At 46.2% G+C, this 26,257-nt stretch overlaps 3 protein-coding genes across 3 annotated transcripts; all 3 read right to left on the reverse strand.

Moving 5' to 3' along the window:
- Positions 1-7,023: 7,023 nt before the first annotated feature.
- Positions 7,024-9,456, reverse strand: LOC103122819 (ubiquilin-3). Its single transcript, XM_060177508.1, has 2 exons — positions 9,377-9,456; positions 7,024-9,126 (listed from the first exon to the last, which is right to left on the reverse strand). The coding sequence occupies exon 2, from the start codon at positions 9,087-9,089 to the stop codon at positions 7,125-7,127; it is 1,965 nt and encodes a 654-aa protein (XP_060033491.1). The 5' UTR covers positions 9,090-9,126; positions 9,377-9,456; the 3' UTR covers positions 7,024-7,124.
- Positions 9,457-13,648: 4,192 nt separating this feature from the next.
- On the reverse strand, positions 13,649-15,927 carry UBQLNL (ubiquilin like). The gene has a single exon (XM_007533500.2). It carries the CDS (start codon positions 15,710-15,712, stop codon positions 13,847-13,849), a length of 1,866 nt encoding a protein of 621 aa, XP_007533562.2. The 5' UTR covers positions 15,713-15,927; the 3' UTR covers positions 13,649-13,846.
- Positions 15,928-18,905: 2,978 nt separating this feature from the next.
- LOC103122885 (olfactomedin-4) lies at positions 18,906-25,288 on the reverse strand. The gene is given in 6 exon segments (XM_007533501.1): positions 18,906-19,442; positions 19,445-19,628; positions 23,717-23,876; positions 24,631-24,819; positions 24,930-24,984; positions 25,283-25,288. Coding segments are annotated over 6 exon segments (1,131 nt in total).
- Positions 25,289-26,257: the final 969 nt, after the last annotated feature.

Here is a 26,257-nt window from a genome sequence, read left to right on the forward strand (position 1 = left end):
GTCTCTCCTAGAGCTCAATGGTCAGTGCCAGAACAGCCCCTCACCACAAGTCAACTGAGTCACTGACAAGCTGAGCCACAGTCAGGAGTTTTACCCACACGTTCACTGAGCTCTTGAGCCCAAGGTTGTACAAATATTTTCCATTGTGTATGTACTCCTAGTATACGCATGGCATGCCACAGTTAATTTACAACCAATTAATTTTAAGTTTACCCTTTAACAGTTAAAGGGTAGCTGAAATGGTAGAGTACAGTGCTTGGGGACAGATTTGGGCTTGTTAGCTAGCACCAATTAGGCCAGAGTTGTGCTCTGCCCACTCTCCCCACCTCATTAAAATAAACAAATCTTAGAATAAAGTAAAATATTTCATTTAGAAGAGGATAGGGGAAAAAGCATGCTTGGCCTGTACTGGCAGATAAGCCCAGTTTAAATCGCACTGCCACTTCATTATTTGAACAAGTCCTCTTTGAGCCTGAGTCTCCTCACTATAAAATGGCAGTTTTTCACACCTTTGGCTTGAAGCTTCAAGGACCTGACTGAAATATCATATACAACCCAAGCCACTACCAGCACTGAACAGACAGATGCTTGTTAAACATCGAAGGTGACTATTACAATCAGTGCCAAGAAGAAGAAGAAGTGCCGGTCTTTGGCCATCCTGTGGCAATGTCTGTAGCAGACTGGAAGACAGAGAACAGACATATCTTCTAGGATTCAGCAGCCAATATTCAGCAGCAGATGGTAGAAAGTTCTCCAAACAGATGAGTGGACAAAGTATGGTGGCCAGACACTTTTTTGTCAACCCAAGGACTCCAACCACATTCTGGAAAACTCTGCAGTTAGGCATTAACTGGAAATTTCATTTCCAGTGGTCTGGGAGTGGCTGGCCCAGTGGATAAAGTGTTGGCTTCTCAAGCATCAGGTCCTGAGTTCAGTCCCCAACAGCACACGAACAAGAGTGATCTCTGGTTCTCTCTCCCCTCCTCCTCCTCCTATCCCTGTCATTAATAAATAAATAAAATATTCTTTAAAAATCTCATTTCCAGAAAACATACGTTATGCCCATATTCTTCTCGGAGATTGGTTAAGCTTTGCCCAAATGGATAAGTCAATTATATTCAACTGTGTGAGAAGCACTAGTATCACATGTAGTTTTTGGTGTTTATCAACAACCTCAGAGAAATCTAGTGAAAGCTTTTTTTTTTTGGTAACGTGTGTGCACTTAACCAGGTGCTGCCACTACCTGGCCCCAGAGCTTCATTTTTTGGTTGTTTTGTTGTGTTTAATATTTATTTATTTATTTCTTCCCTTTTGTCACCCTTGTTTTATTGTTGTAGTTATTCTTATTATTAATGTTGTTGTTGTTGTTGTTGGATAGGACAGAGAGAAATGGGGAGAGGAGGGGAAGACAGAGGTGGGGAGAGAAAGACACCTGCAGACCTGCTTCACCGCTTGTGAAGTGACCCCCCCTGCAGGTGGGGAGCCGGAGGCTTGAACAGGGATCCTTACACAGGTCCTTGCACTTTGTGCCACATGCGCTTTACCAGCTGCACTACCACCAGACTCCCCAAAGCTTCCTTTTTTTTGTAACCTAGAATTGACACCTGGGAGATGACAACTTCTGGGTGGCTATGCTAGTGATATGTGACCTGTGTGTGAACTCCCATTAAATGAGCACTACCTGCTTCTGCCCTGCATGTGAGCTGTTTCCTTCCTGTAGCCTCTGAATTGATGGGAGCTATGTGCGCCTATGATTATATTAAGTTTGTTCAGGTAAGCTATCCTCCCTATGGCCTTTAGAATAAAATCCAAATTCTTTCTTTATCTAGAGTCTCCCATAGTTGGACACCCCTATTTCTTTGATTTCCTGGTGATGATTGGCTCCTATGAAACTCAACATGCCGATAACCCTTCTGCACGTCAACCATTCCAAATGCCTTCCCACACTGAGGGCCTTATCTTATTTGCTTTATCTTAAACTTTTAGTGCTTGTCCATCTTTTTTTTTTTACAAGGTTCACCCTTCTTGTCACTCAGATAATCTCTTCACAATTTTTCTCAATAATTCACTCTCCTAGCCATCTTCCACATATCTGCACAGAACTCATTAGTGTATTATATATTTAACTGATTGTTTCTGTCACTGGACTATAATCTCCATGATGACAGGGTCCTTTTCTCATTTCCTTCTATAAATAGCCAACCCTATCACCAGGAAGTACTATCTAATATAAATAAAATTTAGTAAATAATTTGAGAATCCTTGCTCTGAAATGTAGTTACTTGACTTCCATTATTAATTAGGTCTCTGCTTACATGCTCAATTCTGATAACCACCCTGAGTACCTTACCCTATCTCCTTACCCCAAACCATTATTATTATTATTATTATTATTATTATTATTATTATTATTATTTTAACCAGACCATTGGCCAGCTCTGGCTTATGGTGGTGTGAGGAATTGAACCTAGGACTTCAGAACCTCAGGCATGAAAGTCTGTTTGCATATCCATTTTACTATCTACCCCTGCCTTCTTTTTGTTGGAAATTATATGATTTAATTCCTCTCCATTGGTTCTAGAAAGATAGGGTGCTGTGGTCTAGGATACCTCCTACTTTTACCACAGGGCCTAGCACAGGAAAGGTCTTCAATTAACTTGCATAAAAAACTCTCAACTCCTCCCTTTTTTTTTTTTTTTTTTTTTGCCTGTTATTGGATAAGACATAGAGAAATCAAGAGAGGAGGGGAAGACAGGAGGGAGAGAGAAAGACACCTACAGGCCTGCTTTACCACTTGTGAAGCGACCCCCCCCCCTCTGCTGGTGGGGAGCCAGGGGTCTCATACCTGGATCCTTGTGAAACTAATCCTTGAGTTTCACACCATGTGTGCTTAACCCTCTGCACTACAGCCCAGCCCCCCTCCCTTTCCTTCTTAACATTACACATCGAATACCGCCCCCTCTCCCTCTTTCTCTTCTTCTATCTCACCAGTATGCCTTCAGTGTTCCATGCTGACTTTTTCATACAGAAAGAAAGACCGAGAGAAAGACACCATAGCACCAAAGCTTCCTTCAGTGCAATGGGGGGTTGGGCTCAAGTGTGAGCCATTGTACCCACAGCAAAACAAGGGCACTAAACAAGTGAGCTATCTTGCCTAATATCCCTAGGATATATTTTCTGGAGACCAGGTGGTGGCTCACCTGCTGAAGTGCACTCATTACGATGTGTGAGAACCAGATTTCAAGCCCACTTCCCCCATCTGCAGAAGAGAAGCTTCACAAGAAGTAGAATACTACTGCAGGGGTCTTTCTTTCTCTATCCTTCCTTCTTATCCTCTATCAAAAGGAAAGGGGAAAAAATGGCCACTGGGAATGGTGGAGTAATATAGGCACTGAGCCCCAGCAATAACCATGGAGGCAAAATGAGAAAAAAAAAAAAAAAAACCTTTTCCATTGTTCACCTCTTGTCACACTCTCTGTAAAGTACCCTAAGCTTGGGAGTCGGGCTGTAGCGCAGCGGGTTAAGCACAGGGGGCGCAAAGCACAAGGACCGGCATAAGGATCCCAGTTCGAACCCCGGCTCCCCACCTGCAGGGGAGTCGCTTCACGGGCGGTGAAGCAGGTCTGCAGGTGTCTATCTTTCTCTCCTCCTCTCTGTCTTCCCCTCCTCTCTCCATTTCTCTCTGGCCTATCCAACAACGACAACAACAATAATAACTACAACAATAAAACAACAAGGGCAACAAAAGGGAATAAATTTTTTTTTAAATTTAAAAAAAAAAAAGAATCCTAAGCTTGGGACACCACCACCTCCTACCTGAATGACCCCAGGGGTCTTCTGACTTGATTCTGCTACTACTCTTCCATACTCTGTTCATGCTGCACAGGATGAGACACACCTAGCGGGGGCTAAGCCCTGTGTGACTCTGCATTCATCTGTGTTTCCTACCTGAACTTCACATACTTGCCCTTTCATTCACTGCATCCTAGAAGCACTGGCCCTTCTTTTTTCACTGGCCTTCTCACTGACTTTTTTCACTGGCCTTTTCACTGACTTCATAATTTCTTCTCTGCTTGACTCAGTCATTCCCCCGGCTCTTTGACTGTCGGGATGTTTGCTATTTTTTTTTATAGAGCCAGCGAAGGCTGAGAAGCAGAGAGAGTATGTGAAAGAGACAACACCAAAGCTTCCTCTAGTGCAATAGGGACTGGACGCAAGCCTGGGTAGTGCGCATGGCGAAGCAGCACATGACCCATCCAAGTGAGCTATTTTGCTAGGCTCAGGCTTTCTCTTACTCTTCAAGTTTCAGCAGAAATTCTCTCTCCAGAGATACACGTTGGCTTCCTTTCAGATGTGTGTGTGTTTGTGTGTGTGTCCCTTCTCTCTTCGTGGGGGAATTAACAAAATCTTTACTAGCTGTATAGAATCTTTTTTTAAAAAAATTATTTATTTTTTATTGCCCTTGTTTGTTGTAGTTATTGTTGTTATTGATATCATTTTCCCTTTTTGTTGCCCTTGTTCTATTGTTGTAGTAATTGTTGTTGTTATTGATGTTTTTGTTGTTGGATAGGACAGAGAGAAATGGAGAGAGGAGGGGAAGACAGAGAGAGAGAAAGAAAGATAGACACCTGCAGATTTGCTTCACCGCCTGTGAAGCAACTCCCTTGCAGGTGGAGAGCCAGGGGCTCGAACCGGGACCCTTAGGCCGGTCCTTGTACTTTGTGCCACATGCGCTTAACCCGCTGCACTACTGCCAACTCCCTTTTTTTTTAAAGAATTTATTCATTCATTAGAAAGACAGGAGGAAAGAACCAGCCATCACTCTGGTACATGTGCTGCCGGGGATCGAACTCGGGACGACCTCATGCTTAAGAGTCTAGTGCCTTAGCCACCGCGCCACCTCCCGGACCACTAGCTGTATAGAATCTTAACTGCAATCCAATAATCATTCTTATGTAATAAGCAGTGATAGGGATTGAGTGTGGCCTCTAGAAATGCTATTTCAAATCCCAGCTCCAGCGCCAGCACTTCCTGAGTGTGTAACCTTGAACTACATGTAACCTTTATTTTACTTGTTTCTGAAACAGGTTGAATAGTGCTACTTGTCTTAAACAGATGTGAATAGGCCCTGTTTGCTTGTGCCTTTCTTCATAGGACAGTTACTGCTCTGAGTGCATGTGCATGTGTGTGTGCGCATGCACTGAAAGTCATATTCAGCCACCTAACTTATACACTGTAACCCTTCTTTATTTTTTCTTTATAAAATGAAAACATTGACAACTATAGGAAAAGAGGGGTACATTTCCACACAATAACCCTTCTTTCTATCTTAGAAGCATGTGGGAAGTATGTGTGATAGAAAGCATTCTTTAAGGGGCTGGGCAGTGTCACACCAGGTTAGTGCACATAGTACGAAGTGCAAGGACTCCTGCGAGGATCCTGGTTCAAGCCCCCGACTCCCCGTCTGCAGGAAGTCACTTCACAAGCGAAGAAGTAGGTCTGCAAATGTGTCTTTCTCTCCCCCTCTGTCTTCCCCTCTTCTCTCAATTCTCTCTGTCCTACCCAAGAAAAATGGCTGCCAGGAGCAGTGGGTTCATAGTGCTGGCACTGAACCCCAGCGATAACCTTAGAGGAAAAAAAAAAATCCTGAGTGCAACCTAGAATTTGGTGTGAGATGCAGGAAGTGCATCTCCAGGAGATACATTTGAACTAAATGTCCCTGCCCCAAAGTAATTACCTACTTTATTATTACCAATTCCCAGAGTTTAACTCACAGAAGCCCTCTCTTTCTCCACAGATGAAGGTCACGTTTTTTGCTATTTCACAGCTCCCCATCTTTTTCTTTATAACACTCATTAGAGTTCCTGATTACATCTGTGGAATATGTTTTAAATGCAGTTTGAACAGATCCTGCTACCAGACCATAAACTCGAGGGGGTAGCATCACATTTCTTACTCACAGTGACTCTGAAGCCTTACCACAAACTGAGCACATGATAAGAACTCAATTCCTGAGCTTAAGGGGTACAAGAAAGACAAAATCCAAGACAGAGTCCATGGAATAAAATCAATAAAATCTCTCAGTCTGGCTGAGGGGAGAAGTAACTTTGTACAGCTAGTGAAACTAAGGAATTTTAAAACTTGATCTGGTGTGTGTTTATGCGTGTGTGAGTGTGTGTGTGTGTGTGTGTGTGTGTGTGTGTGTGTGTGTGTGTGTGTGTGTGTGTGTGTGTTCTCAGGGATCCGTCTCAAATCCCTCAAATTCAGAGAGTGTTGTCCATGAGATAGTCCTTGGGGCAGAATGAAGATAAAAGGTGATGCCTTTTATTCAGGTTAGGCCCCCAAACAACAAAGGAGTTGGTGGCAGTTTCTTTTTTTTTCTTTTTCTGTTGTTGTTGTTGTAGTTATTGTTGTCATTGTTGTTAGGACAGAGAGAAATGGAGAGAGGAGGTGAAGACACAGAGGGAGAGAGAAAGATAGACACCTGCAGACTTGCTTCACTACCTGTGAAGCGACTCCCTTGCAGGTGGGGAGCTGGGGGCTCCAACCTTATGCCAGTCCTTGCGCTTTGCACCACGTGCGCTTAACCCGCTGCGCTACTGGCCAACTCCCAGTGGCAGCTTCTGTAAGACACAGACTCTGGGGACCTTTGGAAGGAGGCTTCAGAGGCCCCCCTCCTCTGTTCTCCAGAACTCTAAATCTCCTGACATCAAAACTTTTGGTAAACTCCTCTGCAGCTCCCCATCCACACAGAGGCTGTTTTTATCCTACTTCCTCTCTCACAACTTCCCTTTCCTGATCACCCACAAAGAATCAGAAATAGATGGCCAGGGACTCTGGAGACTGTATAGTATTGTATGTCAAATAGGCCTAAGCAGAGCTCAGACTGGGGCCCCGTCAGTTGGAACTGTGGTAGAGGTACAGGGGCTGCAGGCAGCACCCCCTACAATTGTTTCTGCCCCTCATTCTTCCTCAGGGACTCTGGCACCCCTCTTTGTCCAAAGCAAAGATCATCAGAGTTCATTTGGTTCATAGTGCAGCTGTATTCAAGAAGGGGGGACTTAGGGTCACAGGAGAACAGGAAAAGGTACAGAGGGAAATTAACGATCGAAACGCCCAAGTTCCTATGACTGCCGCAACTTCTCCACAGCAGCGTCCACGTCACCTCCAGTGGCAATGAGGGCCTGGAGATTGGCTTCCGTATTCAGAAAGCCCATGGCCCTCAGTTGCTCCAGCTGCACCCGGAAGTTAGTCTCGGGCTGTGGCTGCTGGGAATTGGCACTAGCCAGGACTTGCCACGTCTGGAGAAAGGGGGTTGGACGGAGGCCCTGCTCTACTGAGCCTTGTGCAGGGGAGGACTCAGGAGCTGGGACAGCAGAGGGACCCTCAGGCATGCCTGCTCTAGGCTCCCTACCACCTGCTGTACTTCCCAACCCTGCTAAGCAAGGCATGAACCAGAGGAGGAGGCACGGTGCTTCAACAGCCAGGATCTGCAGGCCCTGCTCAATCTGCAGCAGGGCGTGCACGGCTCGAGGGTTGGTCATGGCTGCCTGCAGGTGCAGCAGCAGTGGCAGCTGCCTGGGCGTCTCGTCCTGCAACTGGGGCACCTGGTTCTCACCCTCTGGCCTTGGAGTTCCTGGACAAACTGGTGACGGCAACCAGGCATGCTCAGGGACGCCGGGGGTAGCTGCCATGGGGGCAGGTGATAAAGGGCCAAATGGGGCCCTGATGGCAGAATCCCCCAGCCCAGAGACAAGATCGGGCATGTTAGAGCTGTGGCTGGGGGAAGCATTCCCCTCCCCATCTCGGCCTCCATCTTGCCTAGCATTGCTTTCTGCACCATATCTCAGGAAGGCTGGGCAAGAGGACTTGCCCTTGATGGCTACCGGCTCCTTAGGATGTGACGGGCCTGACTCAGGTTCCTGGGGTGAAGGTGAAGTCGGGGAAACTTGGTCTCCTCCCGTGGATGGTTCTTGGTTTGGGCTGGGCGTGGGTGTGGTCCCCTGCAGGTAGGTTCCCAAAGGCTGGGCGGTCCCCTGTAATTGCTGGAGATAGTCATAAAGGCCTATGGTTCCCAGAATGTTGGGGACCCTGTTTCTACCTTCAGGGGTGTCCTGATCCCCAGACTGCCGGCCTCTCCTGCCTCCCGAGCCTCCACAAGTAGAAGCCCAGGGGTTGGGGAGAGGGTCACGATTCTCCATCCTCAAAGGCTGGCTGCTGCTGCTGGCAGCACTGGCTGTGGTGGCTGCAGCAAAAGGGTTGCCACCAAACTGCTCCTGCACGGCGTTCAGCATGGGGTCCATGATGTCTGTGTACATGGTGCGCAGCACGTTGTAGCCGCCTGGGATGCTCTCCAGGTTGCTGAGTGCCCGATCCTGGCTCCGCATCATCTCCTGCATCATGGCCGGGTTGCGCAGAAACTCCAGTGTCTGCCGCATGATCTCAGGGTTGTTGAGAATGTGCCCAATCTCGGGGTTGTGCTGGATCAGCTGCTGCATGTGCGGGTTGTCCATGACCAGCTGACGCATCAGGCAGGTGTTGGACAGCAGCCCCTGGACGAAGGGGTCGTCAATGATCTGAGCCACAATGTCAGGCACAGACACTTGCTGCCACATCAGGGATCTCGGCTGGTCAGGGGAACTGCCAGCGGTCAGGCCCAGCCCATTGAGGCCGGTGAGGACACCTAAGCTGAAGGTGGGAGGGCCCTCGGATGGGTACACAGGGCTGGACTGGGGGAGCGAGCTAGGACTGGGGGCAGAGGCAGGGACGGAAGCAGCCGGACTCTCGGTGCCCAGGGCACGCCGCTGCATCTTGATGACCAGGTGGACAGTGAGGCCATCCCGCACTCCACACTGTGCCAGGGAGTCGGGATCCTTGAGGATTTTGCCAGCAAAGATTAGGACTAGCTGATCAGGGTGAGCCTTAAAGCGCTGGGATATCTCCTCTTTCAGCTGCTGGATGGTGCACGTGTCCGTAACTGAGAAGTCCTCCTTGTCCTTGGGCGTTTTCACTGTCACCTTGATGAGGTGGGCATCTTGGACCAATGGCGCTGGGCTACCCTGTGGCAGGGCCTCTCCACTCTTGGCCATGATGGGCAGCAGGAAGCCCAGGTCTGTGGGGACACAGCTAGGAGAGGTGGGGATGGGACATCAAGATCATCCTGTGGGGCACTGGAGACAGCAGGAAGGGAGGAAGAGGTTTGGGTTCTCTGGGCAGGGGAACTAAGGTACAAATGGAAGGGGCTAGGATAGATACCTTGGGAGGAGGGGGAGCTTGAGAGATGTTGGGATGAGAGGAAGGGAACATGAGAGCCTGGGGAAGAGCTCTATCTATAATTGACACAGAGGGTCAAAGGCAGGAAGCAGTGAATACATACCAATGAGCTGTGACCCCGTCCTTCCTCTTATACAGGGCTCCTAGCAGCCCTCATCTTGTCAAGCCACCACCCCAGAAGCCTTCTGAACTGGAACCCACTTCGTCGGTCCTCTCTGTGACCTCAGCACCGATGTCATAGACTCACACAATGGATTCTAGAGTCTCCTCCAAGATGCCCTGGACCCCTTAGGAGGTCTGTCTCCTCTACCCTTTCATTGTTGTTCATGGTGAAGTGCCTAAGCTGGCCTTTCCTGCTTAGGCCAAGAGTCCTGCGTCCATACACCCTGGTATGTGGCAGGTGGAAATCCAGAGTTGGACTGGACAATCAGATGTGACCCTATGAGAGCGCTGGGTGTGGATCCTGCCAGATCATAGAGAAGTGTCCACCATAGAGAGCTGGTCAGGGAACAACAGGTAGAAGGGAGGTGCCTACCCCACTTCATAGTCCACATTAAATAAAGAATAGCCAGCACTACTGAGGAGGCAGTGTTATTGATGATTGGCCAGATTTCAGCTACAACAAAAATAGGTATTTAGAGAGAGGAATGGGGTGGGGGTAGGGTTCCAGTGGTGGCACACTGGGTTAAGCGCAAATAGTACAAAGAACAAGGAACAACACAAGGATCCCAGTTCGAGTCCCCCAGCTCCCCACCTGCTTGAGGGGGGTCACTTCACAAGCAGTGATGCAGGTCTGCAGGTGTCTATCTTTCTCTCCCCTTCTCCATCTTCCCTGCCCTCTCAATTTCTCTTTGTACTATCCAATAAATAAAATGGGGGGGAAATGGCCACTAGGAGCAGTGGATTCCTAGTGTAAGCATCCAGCCTCAGTGACAACCCTGGAGGCAGAGAGAGAGAGAGAGGGGAAAGAATGGAAGCAAGAGTGTTTCAGTAAATGGCAGGATGGAAAGGTATGGAGGGAGTAGGTCAGGCAGCAGTGCACCGAGTCAAGTGCACATAGTACAAAGCACAAGGACTCGTGCAAGGATGCTGGTTCAAGCACTCGGCTCCCCACCTACAGAAAATTCACTTCACAAGCAGTAAAGCAGGTCTGCAGGTGTCTTATCTTTCTCTCCCTCTTTCTATCTTCCCCTTCCTTCTCAAGTCCTCTCTGTCCTATCATATAAAGAAAAAAAGGGGTGGTGGGAATAGCCTCCAGGAGCAATGGATTCATAGTGCCAGCACCAAGCCCCAGTGATAACCCTGGAGGCAAAAAAAACAAACAAACAAAAAAAAATATATATATATATATATATATATGGAGAGAGAGAGAGAGAGGGAGAGGGAGAGGAAGAAAAGAGACAAAGGTATGTATGGTTATGATGAATAAAAAGCTGATTCAAGGGAGTCAGGCGATAGTCCAGCGGGTTAAGCGCATGTGTCGTAAAACGCAAAGACGGGTGTAGGGATTGAGTCCCCGGCTTCCCCACAAGTGGTGAAGCAGGTCTGCAGGTGTCTATCTTTCTCTCCCCACCCCCTCTGTCTTCTCCTCCTCTCTCCATTTCTCTCTGTCCTATCCAACAACAGCGACATCAACAATAGCTACAAAAATAAGTAAATAAAATAAAAAGATAATAATAAATAAAAACATTTTTAGAAAAAGCTGAGTCAGATGAAGGATTTTCAGAGTATATTGGGGTGATAGTCAAGACGATGCCCTAGAGAATGTGAACATTTTATGCAAGTTGAAACAAACAGGGTAGAAGGTATCATTTAATCTCTAGATTCACCTAACTGGGGAAGTATAATACATGTTTTAGCCATTAATTTCACCTCTGCTTTTATCCTAACCCAGAACACCACCATCTTTCATGTTCTCTTTTTTTTAAATAATTTTTTTAATATTTATTTTATTTATTCCCTTTTGTTGCCCTTGTTGTTTTATTGTTGTAGTTATTATTGTTGTTGTCATTGTTGGATAGGACAGAGAAATGGAGAGAGGAGGGGAAGACAGAGAGGAGGAGAGAAAGATAAACACCTGCAGACCTGCTTCACCGCCTATGAAGCGACTCCCCTGCAGGTGGGGAGCCGGGCTTCGAACCGGGATCCTTATGCCGGTCCTTGTGCTTTGCGCCACCTGCACTTAATCATGTTCTCTTTTTTTAAAAAAAAATTAATTTTCTTTATTTATTGGATAGAGACAGCCAGAAATCAAGAGGCAAAGGGGAGACAGAGAGGGAGAAAGACAGAGAGACACATGCAGACCTCCCTCACCACTTGTGAAGCTTTCCGCCAGCACGTGGGGTCTGGGGGCTTGAACCATGTCCTTGCACACTGCAATATGTGCGCTCAACCAGGTGCACCATTGCTGTCTCTAGAGTTTCCTGACTTCTGTGCTGTACTTTTACCACAGTCTAGTAACACCCCCTAAGCTATGAGATAGATCAGCTGAATGAATGAATCAATCTATCCCTTTGTTTCAAATCCAGCAGTGTTTTGGTTCATTATTGTTATTTTCACATGTTGCATTCTCCCTAGAACATACTTCTCCCAAGGAAATCTTATGTTCAGCTTACCCAGCCCCTTCTGAGTCCTGCTTAGCTGTCACCTTTTCACAGAGGCCTGCCCTAATCATACCTTATCTAGAATCACTTATCCATCTTCTGTTGGTATGCATGAGACCCCTTCTGTTTCATTTGGTTTAAATCTCCCCTGCTTAACACTATTCTATTTACATAACCACTGTTAACAAGTACCACCCTCCCTCCAGGGCATTGGTGGTTCAGTGATAGGATTCTCGCCTGCTCTGCCCCCTCCTTGTCACACTCTGATTTTCACCAGTCACTTTTCTCTCCACCCTCTCTATGTCACATCCTGTTTCCACCCTACTTGACAAGTATATATAAAGACAGCATTGTGAGTTTTAGAGTACCTTGAGTTCAGCTTAGCTCGTCTTAGATTGTGCTGCGTCCTGCACAAAAAGATACTGCCTACAACCCAGCCATGGTTGTCTGTTACCCGCCCGTGAAGCCAGCCCGGCGAAAACAACATAACCCATCGAAAACAACAATCTTCCTGGTTTTTTATAGCATCGTTTGCTCTCCAACATCTGTAAGTTAAATTATTGAATGACTATATTACCCACAAATAAAAAGAAAACTTCATGAAGTATCTTTGTTTTGTCACTGCTGTTTTTTCTTCAATGTCTCATGTGTGACATCTTAACTTCTGGGAAGAGTTTATTCATTGATTCAGTTGAATAACTGGACCACAATTATTTACATTGCAATTGGTCAGGGTACTCAGGAATACTGGAACAGAAGTTGGGACCTTAGCTAATTATGGAAAACATTAGCTACAGAAAGTAGCTACGCTAATGGTGTGATATTCTTGGAAGGGGCCATGACCCATCAAGGCTTAGTTTATCGTGGCTGGAAGATGATGTGAGAGGAGTGGTGTATCTATGCTAGAGAAAATAGTCCAGCAAAGTCCTCTAATTGTGGCAATGCCAAATTGTGAGAAAATGCTCACCAAGTACTAGCTGAAATGTGGGTTTCCTTTATTCTAGCACACAAGGTCATTCTCTTCCACTTTCAAACAGACTGGAACAATTTCGAAGAGAGAAAATCAATCAGAGGCCAGGCAGTGGTGCACCTGGTGAAGTGCCCACATTACAATGTGCAAGGAACCAGGTTCAAACCCCCTGGTGTCCACCTGCAGCGGGGGTGGGGTGGGGGAGCTCACAAATGGTAATGCAGGTCTGCAGGTGTCTATCTCTTTCCCTCTCTGCCTTCCCCCTTTCAATTTCTGTCTCAATTTCTGTCTCCATCCAATAATAGATAGATAAAATATAATTTTTAAAAGACCTTTGCTAGGAAAAGAAATGTGCAATTGAAACAAAAAAGAAACTAACAAAAGTTTTGTGACTGCCATCTGAATCTACTAATATAGCGTTTCCCTGTTTGTTGAGGCTGTCCCATTTGTTTACAGATGCTTTCCCATATAAGTGGGTCTGTTTACATGCCTCTAGCTATCGGCGTATAGCCATGTCTGCACATGACTGTGGTGCCTGTATGTTGATGTCACAAGTCCATACCTATAAGCCTTTGACTATGGATCTTGTGCTTGTATCCACACTGCTATGAAATACATACACATGTTCTTGGGCACAGGAAGATGGAATTATATCTTTGAATCATGTAGTGCTGTGTGGGCAGCTAGGATTCTCTATATGAATTAATGCAGGTCATGTATAAATGCATGTATGTGTTGCAGGTGAGGGATATCACACAAGGGTAGTTTCCTTTATGCTAAAAAAAAAAAAAAAAGCCGAACCTTAAAGGGGAACAGGAGGGTGTAGCCATTTTATTGCCAGAGCTCCCAGCCACGGCCAATGATCCGTTGTTCAGTAGATAACGCATTGGTTGGTTTCTTCAATTTCAGGACTTCTCCTGACTGGGAACATCAGAAGAGGCAGAAAAGGTAAGTAAGGTGGGTCAGCAAGCAGGTGCAGTTGAGTCAGCAGGCAGGGTGTTCAGAATCCCTGTGACCTCTTGAGTTTGCAAATGGCAGCGCTGGTGTCCCCCTGGGTAGCGATAAGCGCTTGTAGATTTGCTTGGTGGTTCCCAAACCCCATGGCCTGGAGATACTCCATTTGCTTGCTGAAACGAATCTCAGGGGCTTGCAGAAGTTGGGAAGGGTCTCCGGCTAGCGACTGCTGCTTCTGAAGGAGCGTGGCAGATTTGTGGCAGCACTGAGGCCTTTTAGGTTTCGCCACACGTGACTCATTCCAGGCACAGGGCACTGTGTCAGGGTAGTTCCAGTTGGGAGCAGGAAGCCAACCCAGGCCCCATAGGTAGGGTGCCACCCAGGATAGAAGAACAGGAGTCTCTGTGGCCAACAGCTTCAGACCTTGCTCAATCTGCGAGATAGCTTGGGAAGCTCGAGGGTTGGCCAGGGACATAAGTATGTCGGAAAGCTGTGTCTGCTGGAGGAATGACTCTTGCAGATCTTGCTTGCTCTGTTCATTCAGCTGGAACATACTCATGAACATCATCATCTTGGCTACCAAACCAGGATTGTTCAGAAGCAACTGTAACATGTTTCCTGGGATCTGGGAGCTGCTCTGCTCATCCGGTAGCTGGAGGTCATCCTCTGATCTGTGCTCAGCACTGTTTACAGAGATGGTGGCTTCTCTGTCCTCTGTCAGGGACTGCTGAGTGAACTCCGTGCTTGGTAAGGCCGGTACCTCAGCTGGCTGCTGCATAGCACACATGTGATTCTGAGCCTTGGTGGAGACAGAGGCAGCAGCATTGGTCCGGGAAGAATAGTTCACCTTGTTGGTGGTACCATTGGTTGAGGTGATGGAGGATAAACCTCGAGAACTCGTGTAGATGACTCGGGTTGTTGGGAGCTGTGGGAGCTGGTCCTGACATCCCTGGGGTGTTGGTGAAGATGGGGGTGAAGGTTGGGCTTCTTTGGGTGCTTGCCCTTGCAGGAGAGCTGTGAAAATGTTGCCCCCAAAGTCATCTTGCAAGCTGTGGATCTGGTCATTGAAAAGCGGATAGCTCTGGGCATTGTCTCCATCGGGAATTGTCTCTGAGCCCAGATGTGACTGCTGGCTCAGAGGGTACTCGAGATTCTGAACAGGCTGCTGAATTTTCATTATCTCTTGAATCAGGGCAAGATTCCTGGCCAGTTCCAGAGTCTGCCATAAGATCTCAGAGTAGTCAAGGATGTGTGAGACCTCTGGGTTCTGTTGTATCAACTGTTGTATGTCTGGGTGTTCTGAGAGGAACTGTCTCAAAACGTCCCTGTTGGACAGCAGCTGCTGGATGAGAGGATTCTCCAGCATCTGTGTTGGATACTCCGGACTGTTTACTTCCAGATCCTGGGAAGCACCGAGCTGGGCAGAGAGGGCTGGCTCTACTGGGGTGCGGCTCACATGAGCAGGCTGGTGTACCCCACTGCTGTTCCTTTTGGCGCTTCTGTTCTGATGGCAAAACTCACTGGCCGATGAATTCTGGGAAGAATGGATCACGGATCTGGAGGGGTGTTTGGACTTGATGACCAAGTGGATGGTGTGGCCATCTAGGATGCCCCTTTGGCTCAGTGTGTCCTGGTCTTTGAGGAGACGGCCCATGAAAACGAGCACAAGTTGATCTATGTGGCACTGGAAGTGAGCTGAGAGCTTCTCCTTGAACTGCCTCACCGAGGTGTCATCAGCTATCATGAAGTCTTCTTGGCTGCCTGGGGTCTTCACTATCACTCTACTGGCACTCGGAGAGATGTTCTTTTGGTCAGAAGGGCGCCCGGGGTGGGCCACCCTGGATGTTCGAGAAGTGACATGCGGCATGGACTTCAGTGGGCGGGCAGATGGGGAGCAGGAGGAATCGGGCATGGGGGGGATGGGGTGAGGGCAGAAAGCTGTTTCTGCTGGTCTCTGTTTTAGGCCAAAGAGTTTCCTTGTGGCTTCCCAAAAAGGGATGACTGGCCGGTGTGCAGCCAGGTGTTTTGCGATGTTGTACCCCCACCCCAGCTCTCCAGATGTGGCTTCCTTGAGGTCTGTTGTGGCTACTGGCTCATGGTTGGTTCAGGGTGGACTAAGTGGAGAGGACTCCTCCCAGGGCCGCCCCTCCCACCAAGAGCACAACCTCTAGAAAAAAGAGAAATTGTGATGTCATCTCTAGCCACACAGTCCTGCCAGGATGAGCTGGGAAAGGTTTTTGGTGGTTCAGGCCTCCACACTGAAACAGGACATTGTTCCAGAAAGCAGGAAAAAAAGTTCTCAGGATGGAACCACAAAGAAGAAATTGAGGGGACAAGGTGGTGGCACACTCAGTTGAGCGTACATATTACCGTGCACAAGGACCCCAATTCAAGCCCCCACTCTCCCCTGCAGTGGAGAAGTGGGTCAACAAGTGTTTCTCTATCCCTCTCTGTCTCCCCAACCCCTCCCAATTTCTCTCAGTCTTATCAAATAAAAGTAGGGGGGGTGGAATGGCTATCAGAAGAGTTGAATTCATTGTGCGGGCATCAAGCCCCAGCAATAACCCTGGTGGCAAGAGAAGGAGGAGGAAGAGAAGGAGAAGGGGGGGAGAGAAGAAAAGAAATTAGAGAACTCTATGATGGGGTGGAGTGGGGGTATTCCCTTAGAGATGGATGCCAAGCTTATTGTATGAAAAGTAGAGTCTAGAGAAGCCATAAGTGTGTGTGTGTGTGTGTGTGTGTGTGTGTGTGTGTGTGTGTGTGTGTGTATTAGGAATTATTACTTCTTAGAAAGGAATTATTACTTCTTCCAGTGATGGGGGGAGGGGCAGGGCAGAATGGCAATTTAGAAAAAAAAAAAAAAAAGCAAGAGCAAATCTGTCCAGTGGAAGAGAGAAACCTAGTCTTCTTCTGGATCTAGATTTTGGAGTTCTGCCCTTAACTGGAAGTACTTCCTTGTGACTGCAAAAACTTTCCTCTAGTGTGGAAGCAGAATCAGGACTAACCAGGGTAACTGTTTAGAACATTAGAAACTAAAATGAGAGGGGCAATTTCTAGTAACATTGTTTATTAATTTAACACTTAGCCTTTTCTACATTCCTTGAGAGCAGAATTTTTAGAACAATTCATTTCAATGCCCTAAGCCTACCTCATATGCCTGATTTTGTATGGAAGCAGTAAGGGGATAATATATATATATATATATATATATATATATATATATAGAGAGAGAGAGAGAGAGAGAGAGAGAGAGAGAGAGAGACAAGTGGTGGTGGTGGCAGTGTTTAGTAATGAAATTCTTAAAAATAGTTTTAAGAAGTAAAAAATAATAACACAAGAATATCAGTTTCAAACAAATATAAAAGGTCGTGCTTGATTTGTGTTCAGCTAGCAGACAACTGTTCTGTCCGTGGATATGTATTGTTTACATCTACAATGGCATTTGGATACCAATGGAAACGTTAAGAGAATTGCATGTGCCTGACTGGATATAGAATTTGTCCTTGCTTGTTTGTTTTGATAGATCCCAGAATATCTCATATGCATGATTCCACTATTCTGGGTCATTTCTGCAGTCAGACAAAGGCAGAGAGACACACCACAAAACCAGTGTTTATCCCACGGCTATAAAGCTTACCACATAGCACAGGGGCTCAGACCTAGGCTGCACACATGGCCCTGCAGGCACCCGACTGGGTGAGCTATCTCTCTTCACAGGATGTACATTTTCTGTCTGCACGGGCTGTGGAAGTGTAAGCATGAGGCAAAATGTATAGAGTTCCCTGGTATCTTTTGTGAAACTGTGAATACCTCAGGATCTGAAGACCCAGACCTTGAACATTGAATCTGTCCACCAGGAGGAGGAGAGCAACATGCAGATATGTGAGGGAGTGACAGAGACTACAGGCATGTGTGTCCTCAGCATGTTAAAGACGTCCCACAGACATTTGTCCTCTGGTGACATGAGCCAAAGGACTCTAGACTGAGGCTGTCTGGAGCCCCAGCCCAGTCAGATCAGACCCGGTTCACACTCACTAGCAGCTGCTCGCCTCCTGAAGCTGAGCACTTGGGTTGACCCTCCCCCTCCTTACTTTAAAAATAAAATTTATTTATTTTATTTTAAGAAGTGAGAGAGAGAGAGATCAGAAAGATACAAAGAGACAGACCAAAGCACTGCTCAGATCTGGCTTCTGGTGGCACAGAGGATTGAACCCGGGGTTTTGGAGCCTCAGGCATGAAAGTCTTTTTACATAACAGCTATGATATCTTCCATCCCCCTCACTAAAAGAAAAAGAAACCAACTCTCGGGAGTCGGGCAGTAGTGCAGTGAGTTAAACGCAGATGGTGCAAAGCGCAAGGACTGGCTCGAGGCTTCACCCTTCACGAGCGGTGAAGCAGGTCTGCAGGTGTCTGTCTTTCTCTCCTCTCTGTCTTCCCCTCCTCTCTCCATTTCTCTTTGTCCTATCCAATGACAACAACAACAATAATAACTACAACAATAAAACAACAAGGGCATCAAAAAAAGGGAATAAATATTTTAAAAATTAACTAAAAAAAAAATAAAAAGAAAGAAACCAACTCCCTCTCAACTGCCCTCAAAGTGGGATTTGTCCAGGAGAGTGAAACACTGGTTTTCACATGGTGACCACTGTCCCTTGTCCCCTAGGCATCCCCAGGAGGCTGGATAAGTGGGAATTCTTTTATTCTAAGCTAATGATGCCAAGTTGTTCTACAATGGAATCAGAGGATCCTTCACCCAGGACTTTTACTTCTAAATCCAGTTCACAGAGTCCTGATATATAGAACTATAGGAGCTGGCCTCAGCTTTTCCAATCTGAATGGGAAATTGTAGGAGTCTGACTGAAAACGGGGTAAATTTTTCTCACTTGTGTTTTGTTTCCAAGTCAAATTCACCCAGACCATCATTCAAGAGGATTTTAATGTGCTTCTTGAACTATTCGTTAGAAAGAACCAACTAGATACAATCAGGGGGGGGGGGGTCTTCCAGTCATGAGGGCTGGTGGCCATTTGGGAGAATGGTCAGCATGGAAGGTGAGGAGGGGGACACGCCTTAGTGAGAGCTTGTCCTGCGGTCCCAGGAACCCCTAGGCCTTGCTGGGTTTGAAAAGTTTGGGCGGAGCCCGAGCCCCAGATCTCCACCCTCTTTGGGGAGGTGGTCTGGGCACACTGCGCTTCTCTGTCAGGAAGCTGAGGTCATAATTGACGAGGTAGCCATCATTGACAGCATAGAGCTTGTGGTCCACGGGGCAATAGTTGATGCCCTGCAGGGTCTCCAGCATCTTATCCAGCAGGATGCTGAGGTGAAGCTCTTGCCCAGTGGCCGTGTCAAAAGCATAGAAGATCTCCTCTTGGCGGGTGCTCAGTGAACGTAAGGCATACAGCACCCCACAGGCCATGAAAGCCCCGGACACGACTGGCCTGTACTGGCTGGTGCGTCAGGTTTCCTCCACTTGGAGGCTGCTGGCATTGAGACGGCTAATGACCAGGTTGCCCTTGCTCTCCTCCGTGGCATAGAGCACCCACAACCCCTTCTCATCGCCAGCGAAATCTATGTCCTTCCAAGGCACACCCGCATAAGAGAAGCGGTTGTTGTAGGTGGCTCCCGGCAGGGGGCGCCGGAGTGCACCAGGGTGTTGGTGGAAAGGTCCACTTTGGCCATGTCGTTTGTGCCATAGTAGTTAAAATACATGAAGTTGTGATACACAGTATTGCCACTGCCGTCGCCATAGCCTATCTTCCACTGCTCATAGTTCTTCAGTAGTACTAGGTCATTGTAGGACTTGTACAGCCGGTAGTAGTCAAAATACCTAGGCCAAGCCCCACACCAGAATTATCAGGGGACAGCAACAAGCAGGGGGACATGCTATAAGAAATGGGCGAGCACAACCAAGGAAACGATCCAGGATGCAGAACAGAGCACAGAACTTGCATGCCTGAGGCCCTGGGTTCACTCTCCAGCACCACATATGCCGAAGTGGCACTCTGGCATTTCTCTTTCTGTCTCTCCTTCTCATTTTACTAACTATATAAGGTGCCAATATTTATTTATTTACTTATTGCCTTCAGGATTATTGCTGGAGGTTGGTGCCAGCACTACAAATCCACCGCTCCTGACAGCCTTTTTTTTTTCCATTCTATTGAATAGAACAGAGATAAATTAAGTGTGTGTTGGGGGGGATAAAGGGAGAGAGAGAGAGGAATACTGCCAGTTCTGCTTCACCTGCAGGTGGGGAAGCTGGGGCTCGAACCCAAGTCCTTGCATGAATCCTTGCACTTAGTACTCTGTGCACTTAACCAGGTGAACCACCACCCAGCCCTCTGCCAATAATTATTTATAAAAATATACATGCTTCAAAGGGGCAAGGTGGCGGTGCCCCTGGAAGAACACATTATGGTGTACAAGTACCCAAGCTGAAGTCCCTTATACCTGTCAGCAGGGAGGAAGCATGAGCCATAAGGCAGTGCTGCACACATCTCTCTTCCCTATCAATTTCTCTCTGCCTCTATTCAAATCAAATAACACTTGCAAACATATATATATATATATATATATATATATTTCATGTATTTATAAAATATCCTTCATAATACAGAATCTTGCATTTAGAGGGTGACTTTTCCTCTAGAAATCTAAAAAATTAAAATTAAAAAAAATATATAGTCCTTGAATAATGTCACTACACACACTGCTAAAGAATCTTTCGGGTTATCCAAGGCAGATGAGGAACAGAGTCTGTTAGACTATAAAGTTGGAAGAAATCTTAGAGTCTATCTCACCTACCTTTATTTTTCTTTGTTCTCTGCCTCAAAACATTAATAATATCAGCATCAACCACAAATATGCTTTATAGGCATTATGCTTGCATTATCTCATTTAACTATAACAAAAGCACTTTAGCCCCCATTAGGCTAGAAGACTGGGTCTCAAAAGGCTAAAGTCATTTGATCAAGGTCATTCAGCTCAAAAGCAAAATTAATAAAGGGAATAATGAAAGATCTAACTCATTAAAGTCAGGACTGATAGAGATAATGCAAATAGGGAGCCAGGCAGTGGCACAGCCAGTTGGGAGTACATTACCATGTGCAGGGACCCAGGTTCAAGCCCCCCTCTTCTCACCTGCAGGGAGGATGCTTCATGAGCAGCAAAGCAGGTATGCAGGTGTCTATCACTCTGTTCCTCCTTCCCCATTCAATTTCTCTCTATCCTATCAGATAAAATAGGAAGAAAGAGAAAGAAAAGATGGCCACCCAGAGCTATGAATAAAAGAAAAAGTGGCAATAAAAGAAAAAGAGAGAGAATGCAAATAAAACATTTAGTATTCGCCTCAAGCAATCAAAAAAAAAAAGTAGCGGCTTTTGTTTTTCTTTATGGGTACTCTTGTGTACCTACATACCTCTCTCTCTCTCTGTCTCTCTCTCTTTCTCTCTCTCTCTCTCTCTCTCTCTCTCTCCCTCGCTCTCTCCCTGCCTTCTCCCTGACCCTGAGACAGCTGTCCTGTAGAAGGACACTGATCTAGATCAGACCAGAGAGACTTACAGTCACAAACACATTTTTAAAAGTCCTTCCAGTCAACACTGGACAATAAAATTTCCCTCACTCTCAGAGATTTTGAGAAGATTCATCTCACAAGAATATCGATTGGAATTGGGGATCATTGTTTTTGGTGTTGCTAATCTTTTTTTTTTTCCTCCAGGGTTATTGCTGGGCTCGGTGCCTGCACCATGAATCCACCGCTCCTGGAGGTCATTTTTCCCCCTTTTGTTGCCCATGTTATTGTAGCCTTGTTGTGGTTATTATTATTGCCATTGTTGATGTTGTTCGTTGTTGGATAGGACAGAGAGAAATGGAGAGAGGAGGGGAAGACAGAGGGGGGAGAGAAAGATAGACACCTGCAGACCTGCTTCATGTCTTGTAAAGTGACTCCCCTGCAGGTGGGGTGCCGGGGGCTCGAATCGGGATCCTTACGCCGGTCCCTGCGCTTTGCACCACATGCACTTAACCCGCTGTGCCACCGCCAGACCCCCTTTTTTAAAGTATTTATTTTAATGAAAGAGAGAGAGGGGAAGAGAGAGAAGGAAGTGAGCACTGCTCAGCTCTGGCTTATGCTGGTGCTGTGATTGAATCTGATAACTCTTAACTTCAGGCATGAAATCCTTTTGCATAACCATTATGCTGTCTCCCCAGCCCAACAGCTAACCTTTGGAAGATGAGCTTCCACTGGGGTCCTTCAGTGACTGTTTCAGCCTCTGTTCATCCCTCTGTTTCATAACCTCCAGTTCAACCAGGTTTATGCCACCCCTCTGTGTACGTGAATTTAAACACCTGCCTGTGAATTGTGTCAACCTACCTAGTAAGGTGGCTGCCTGAACACAAAGGCTAATTCATCTACTCAGTGATTCATTTAGTTACTCTTTCATTTAACAGTAATGCATTAGTACCTGCTATGTTGTGTATGCTTTTCTATGTAATTCTATGGAGTGTTTTCATATATTTTATTGTCCTCATTTTATGAAAACACTAATTAAAAGGTACATGTGCACCCCCCCACACACACACGTTCATAGCTGCATTATTCACAATAATCAAAAGATGCAGTTTTTACCTATCAGAACACGATTGGATAAAGAAATACAGGACCTCTACCCAATGGAGTAATATTCAGCAATTTAAAGAGATGATGTTGTGTCCTTTGGACAAAATGGATGGAACTGCTAACGATTATGAAGTAAGGAAGTAAGGAAGGAAGTTGAAGGACAACTGGATGGTTTCACTCATATGTGCATTATAGGGAACTGAAACTCATGAACTTGGATAAAAAGAAAAAGTAGTCACCCAGGGGCTAAGGAGACAACATAATGGTTCTGCAAAATGTCTGAGGCTTTTAAGCCCTAGATTCAATCCCTAGTAACACATAAGCCAGGGCTGAACAGTACCCTGGTCTGTGTATCTGTCTATATATCTTATCTATCTATCTATCTATCTATTTATCTATCCATTCCCCTGTATCTCTCACTATAAAATAAAATTAACTATATATAATTTTTAAGTAGCCAATCTGTAAGACTTTGGGAGAAATATGGTGGGGACTGGGTGACATGCACAGAACTTTGGAGGTGGGAGTGGTGTAGTGGGACTACAATTTTATAATCTTATAAGTAACTATTAAATCACTAATAAAAATTTTAGGGACCAGGTGATGATGCACCTGGTTGAGTGCACATATCGCAATGTGCAAGGACCCAGGTTTGAGCCCCTGGTCCCTGCCTGCAGGAAGAAAGCTTTGCAAATGGTGAAGCAGTGTTGCAGGTGTCTCTCTGTCTCTCTCCCTCTCTCTCATCCCCTTTCCTCTTGATTTCTGGCTGTTTCCTATCCAATAAATATAATAAAGATAATATTCTTTTAAAAAATTTTAAGCAAAATAATAAATTTTCTCCTTGAAAATGACTAAAATGGGTCTGAGGCATTTGTGCATGTCTCCACCGTCACCTCAAAGCAGAAGTGCTAAAATTCAAACTTGGACTTATTTGATTTCAAGTCTCAAGCTTGGTCAAGTCCATCTTACAAACTTCTGAGCAGAAGTTAATATTCTGAGGCTTTGGAGTAGAAGAGTTTATTATTAATAAAAGTTCTGTGTAGGGACGGAATCAGTTTTGAACTATGATAGGATTAGAAATTGCAGACAGCAAGTTTTTGAAGGAAGTTGAAGCAATCTGGACCATCCTTCATCTGAGAGTAGAAAAGGGAGGGAATCTGTCAGACCTCAGCTAGAGTTACCCCCAAAGCACCCCTCAAATAGAGAGGAAACTGCACTGGGGCACAGAGAAAGCTGCCAGGGTAAAGTTAGAGAACACGACTAGTGAACCTGGTTGGAGGAAAGAGGCATCCTGAACTCACCTGCCGTCTGCACGCAAGGGGGCCACCCAGTAGAGGGAAGAGGCTGGGTTGGGTGCCGAGTCTCGACCCCAGGCTCCAGCTTTGTATGAGAAGCCTCTCCAATTGAGCTGTACCACCAGAGGCCTGCTGACTTTCTGGAGACCTCCATGGGCACAGGAACCTCAGGAAGACAGCGGGCAGGCATGGGTTAAATGTTAAGCGCACGACCCATAGGAAACGGGGGAGGAAACTATGACCACCCCATATGCATTTGGGCATCTGTCCATATACTAGATAAACACAGAAGCAGGGGATTGGTTTGTTTTTGTTTTGTTCTTGCAAAAGTAGATGTTAATGTGTGTGTGTGTCTGACTATGGAAATTATCATAGAGTGTATATAATGGGTATAACTGTACCTGCTTTGGTCAACAGCTCTTCATAAACCATCTAGCAAAGAATGAAAGATGGGGGTCAGGCTGCAGCACTGTGGGTTAAGCACACATGGTGCCAAGTGCAAGGATTTTCTTAAGGATCCAGGTTCGAGGCCCCAGGTCCCCACCTGCAGGGAAGTTGCTTCACAGGTAGTAAAGCAGGCCTGCGGGTGTCTATCTTTCTCTCCCCTTCTGTGTCTTCCCCTCCTCTCTCCATTTCTCTCTGTTCTATCCAACAACAATGACATCAATAACAATAATAATAACCACAACGACGATAAAACAACAAGGGCAACAAAAGGGGAAAGAAAAAGTAGCCACCAGGAGCAGTGGATTCATGATACAGGCACTGAGCCCCAGCAATAACCCTGGAGGCAAAAAATAAAAAAAAATATGAAAGATTAATTCTGTACCAAGCTCTGTGCCCCTCGCTCAGTATGTCATACCCATTCTTTTGGAGAGAAGGCTAAAAGAGACCTTAGGAAATATATCATGAGGCCTCACCAGGGGGGAGTGAAGGACCAGGGTGTCTGGAAGCTTCCTCTTGCTCCTTCTCCCGCTCACACTGGCTGAGTCGCCCTTCAAGGATGTCCACCTCCTGGCGGGAGGTGTGAAAGCTACGCTGGTCAGAGTCAGCCAAGAGCGTGATCATGAGGCTGGCATTGGCCACCTGTGTAGGTGAAGTGCCCCCTTCTAGGGAAAGGATCTGAGCTAATGTGAATGTCTGAGTCCAGGAAGACTTACCCAGGGCTTTGCTGGACAACCCTTGAGTGACCTTACCTGTGCCTCACTTTATTGCTTACCATCATCTGACCCCTTGTCTGATGCCAGAGACTCATTCTTCTCCTCTGTTCCAACCTTGAGGAACCAGAAGAGTCACAGACAACAGGAGAATAAGAGAGGAGGCACGAGAAAAACAAAAACTGCTTAGAATAGGATACCTATCCAGAATCAGTGTCCAGATGGATATTACTAGAAAAATTTAAAAGGGTATAGTGGACAACAAGAAAGTAGAAAGACCTCAAAAAAAAAAGACACCAAAATATGATACTTATATACTTTTCCAATATTTGGGAGCTACTCTCTTCCCTGATCCAGCTTTCTAGTCCCTTTTCCAACTTTGACACCATCTGTCCAGACAAAACCCTTGGTTCACCTGCATGTTAGCAGTCAGGGTCAGGCAAAAATTAGTAAAGTCGTGGGCTCCTTGGAATATACCTAAACCAGACCTACTAGCTTTTCCCAAAACTGAGACCCCAAAATTCACCTGCTATATTCTTGCCTTTAGGGTGCCTGATTATTAAAAAAATTGTTCTGCTTTCTATTTAATGCTTTTTCAGCCACCAAGCTGCAGATGCTACTATGATGCCAACCTGACTTCCCTGGGCAGACGACCTCAACAATATGTCCTGTACCCCCACCTCTCCGGAGCCCTGCCCCACTAGGGAAAGATAGAAATAGGCTGGGGGTATGGATCGATCTGCTAATGCCCATGTTCAGCAGGGAAGCAATTACAGAAACCAGGCCTTCCACCTTCTGTACCCCATAATGACCCTGGGTCTATTGTCCCTGAGAAATAAAGAATAGGAAAGCTTTCAAGGAAGGGGATAGGATATGGAGTTCTGGTGGTGGGAATTGTATGGAATTGTACCCCTCTTATCCTACAGTCCTGTTGATATTTTTTATTATATAAATAAATTAATAATTTAAAAAAGGGAAGAGTAGGAAAGGAGTACAAAGGAATGGACAAAACTTCCCCCTGCACATTTTCTGAAACTACTGACTTCTGTGCATTAGAAAAGTAGTAGATACCTTGGCATGTGAAAAAAAAAAAAGTGGAGAAATGGCTGAAAGAGGCAACCATGCTATTGTTCATTTCTTTCTCCCCTCCAGAGTCACAGGTCTCTCAGGATCTCAGTGTTAACCCCCCAGGTAGGAAGCCATCTCACTTTCTAGGGCCGTACTGTTTTATTAACATCATGCCCATCACACATCACACCCCAGCCCTTCCTGTTCTCATCCCTTCAGCAAACACAGAGTTCCTTCTTCTTTGTACACACACTGTGTACAAAAGGCCCCACTAAGAGCCCCTTTTTGTTAATCTGGCTGTGGCTGAGTGGTGATGGAGAAA

Source organism: Erinaceus europaeus, chromosome 17 (genome assembly GCF_950295315.1).
Source record: "Erinaceus europaeus chromosome 17, mEriEur2.1, whole genome shotgun sequence".
Classification (NCBI taxonomy): domain Eukaryota; kingdom Metazoa; phylum Chordata; class Mammalia; order Eulipotyphla; family Erinaceidae; genus Erinaceus; species Erinaceus europaeus.

Excerpts from the sequence above, each read along its gene's own strand:
- LOC103122819 (XM_060177508.1), bottom strand. The coding sequence starts at position 9,089 with ATGGCCAAGAGTGGAGAGGCCCTGCCACAGGGTAGCCCAGCGCCATTG.
- UBQLNL (XM_007533500.2), bottom strand. The coding sequence starts at position 15,712 with ATGCCCGATTCCTCCTGCTCCCCATCTGCCCGCCCACTGAAGTCCATG.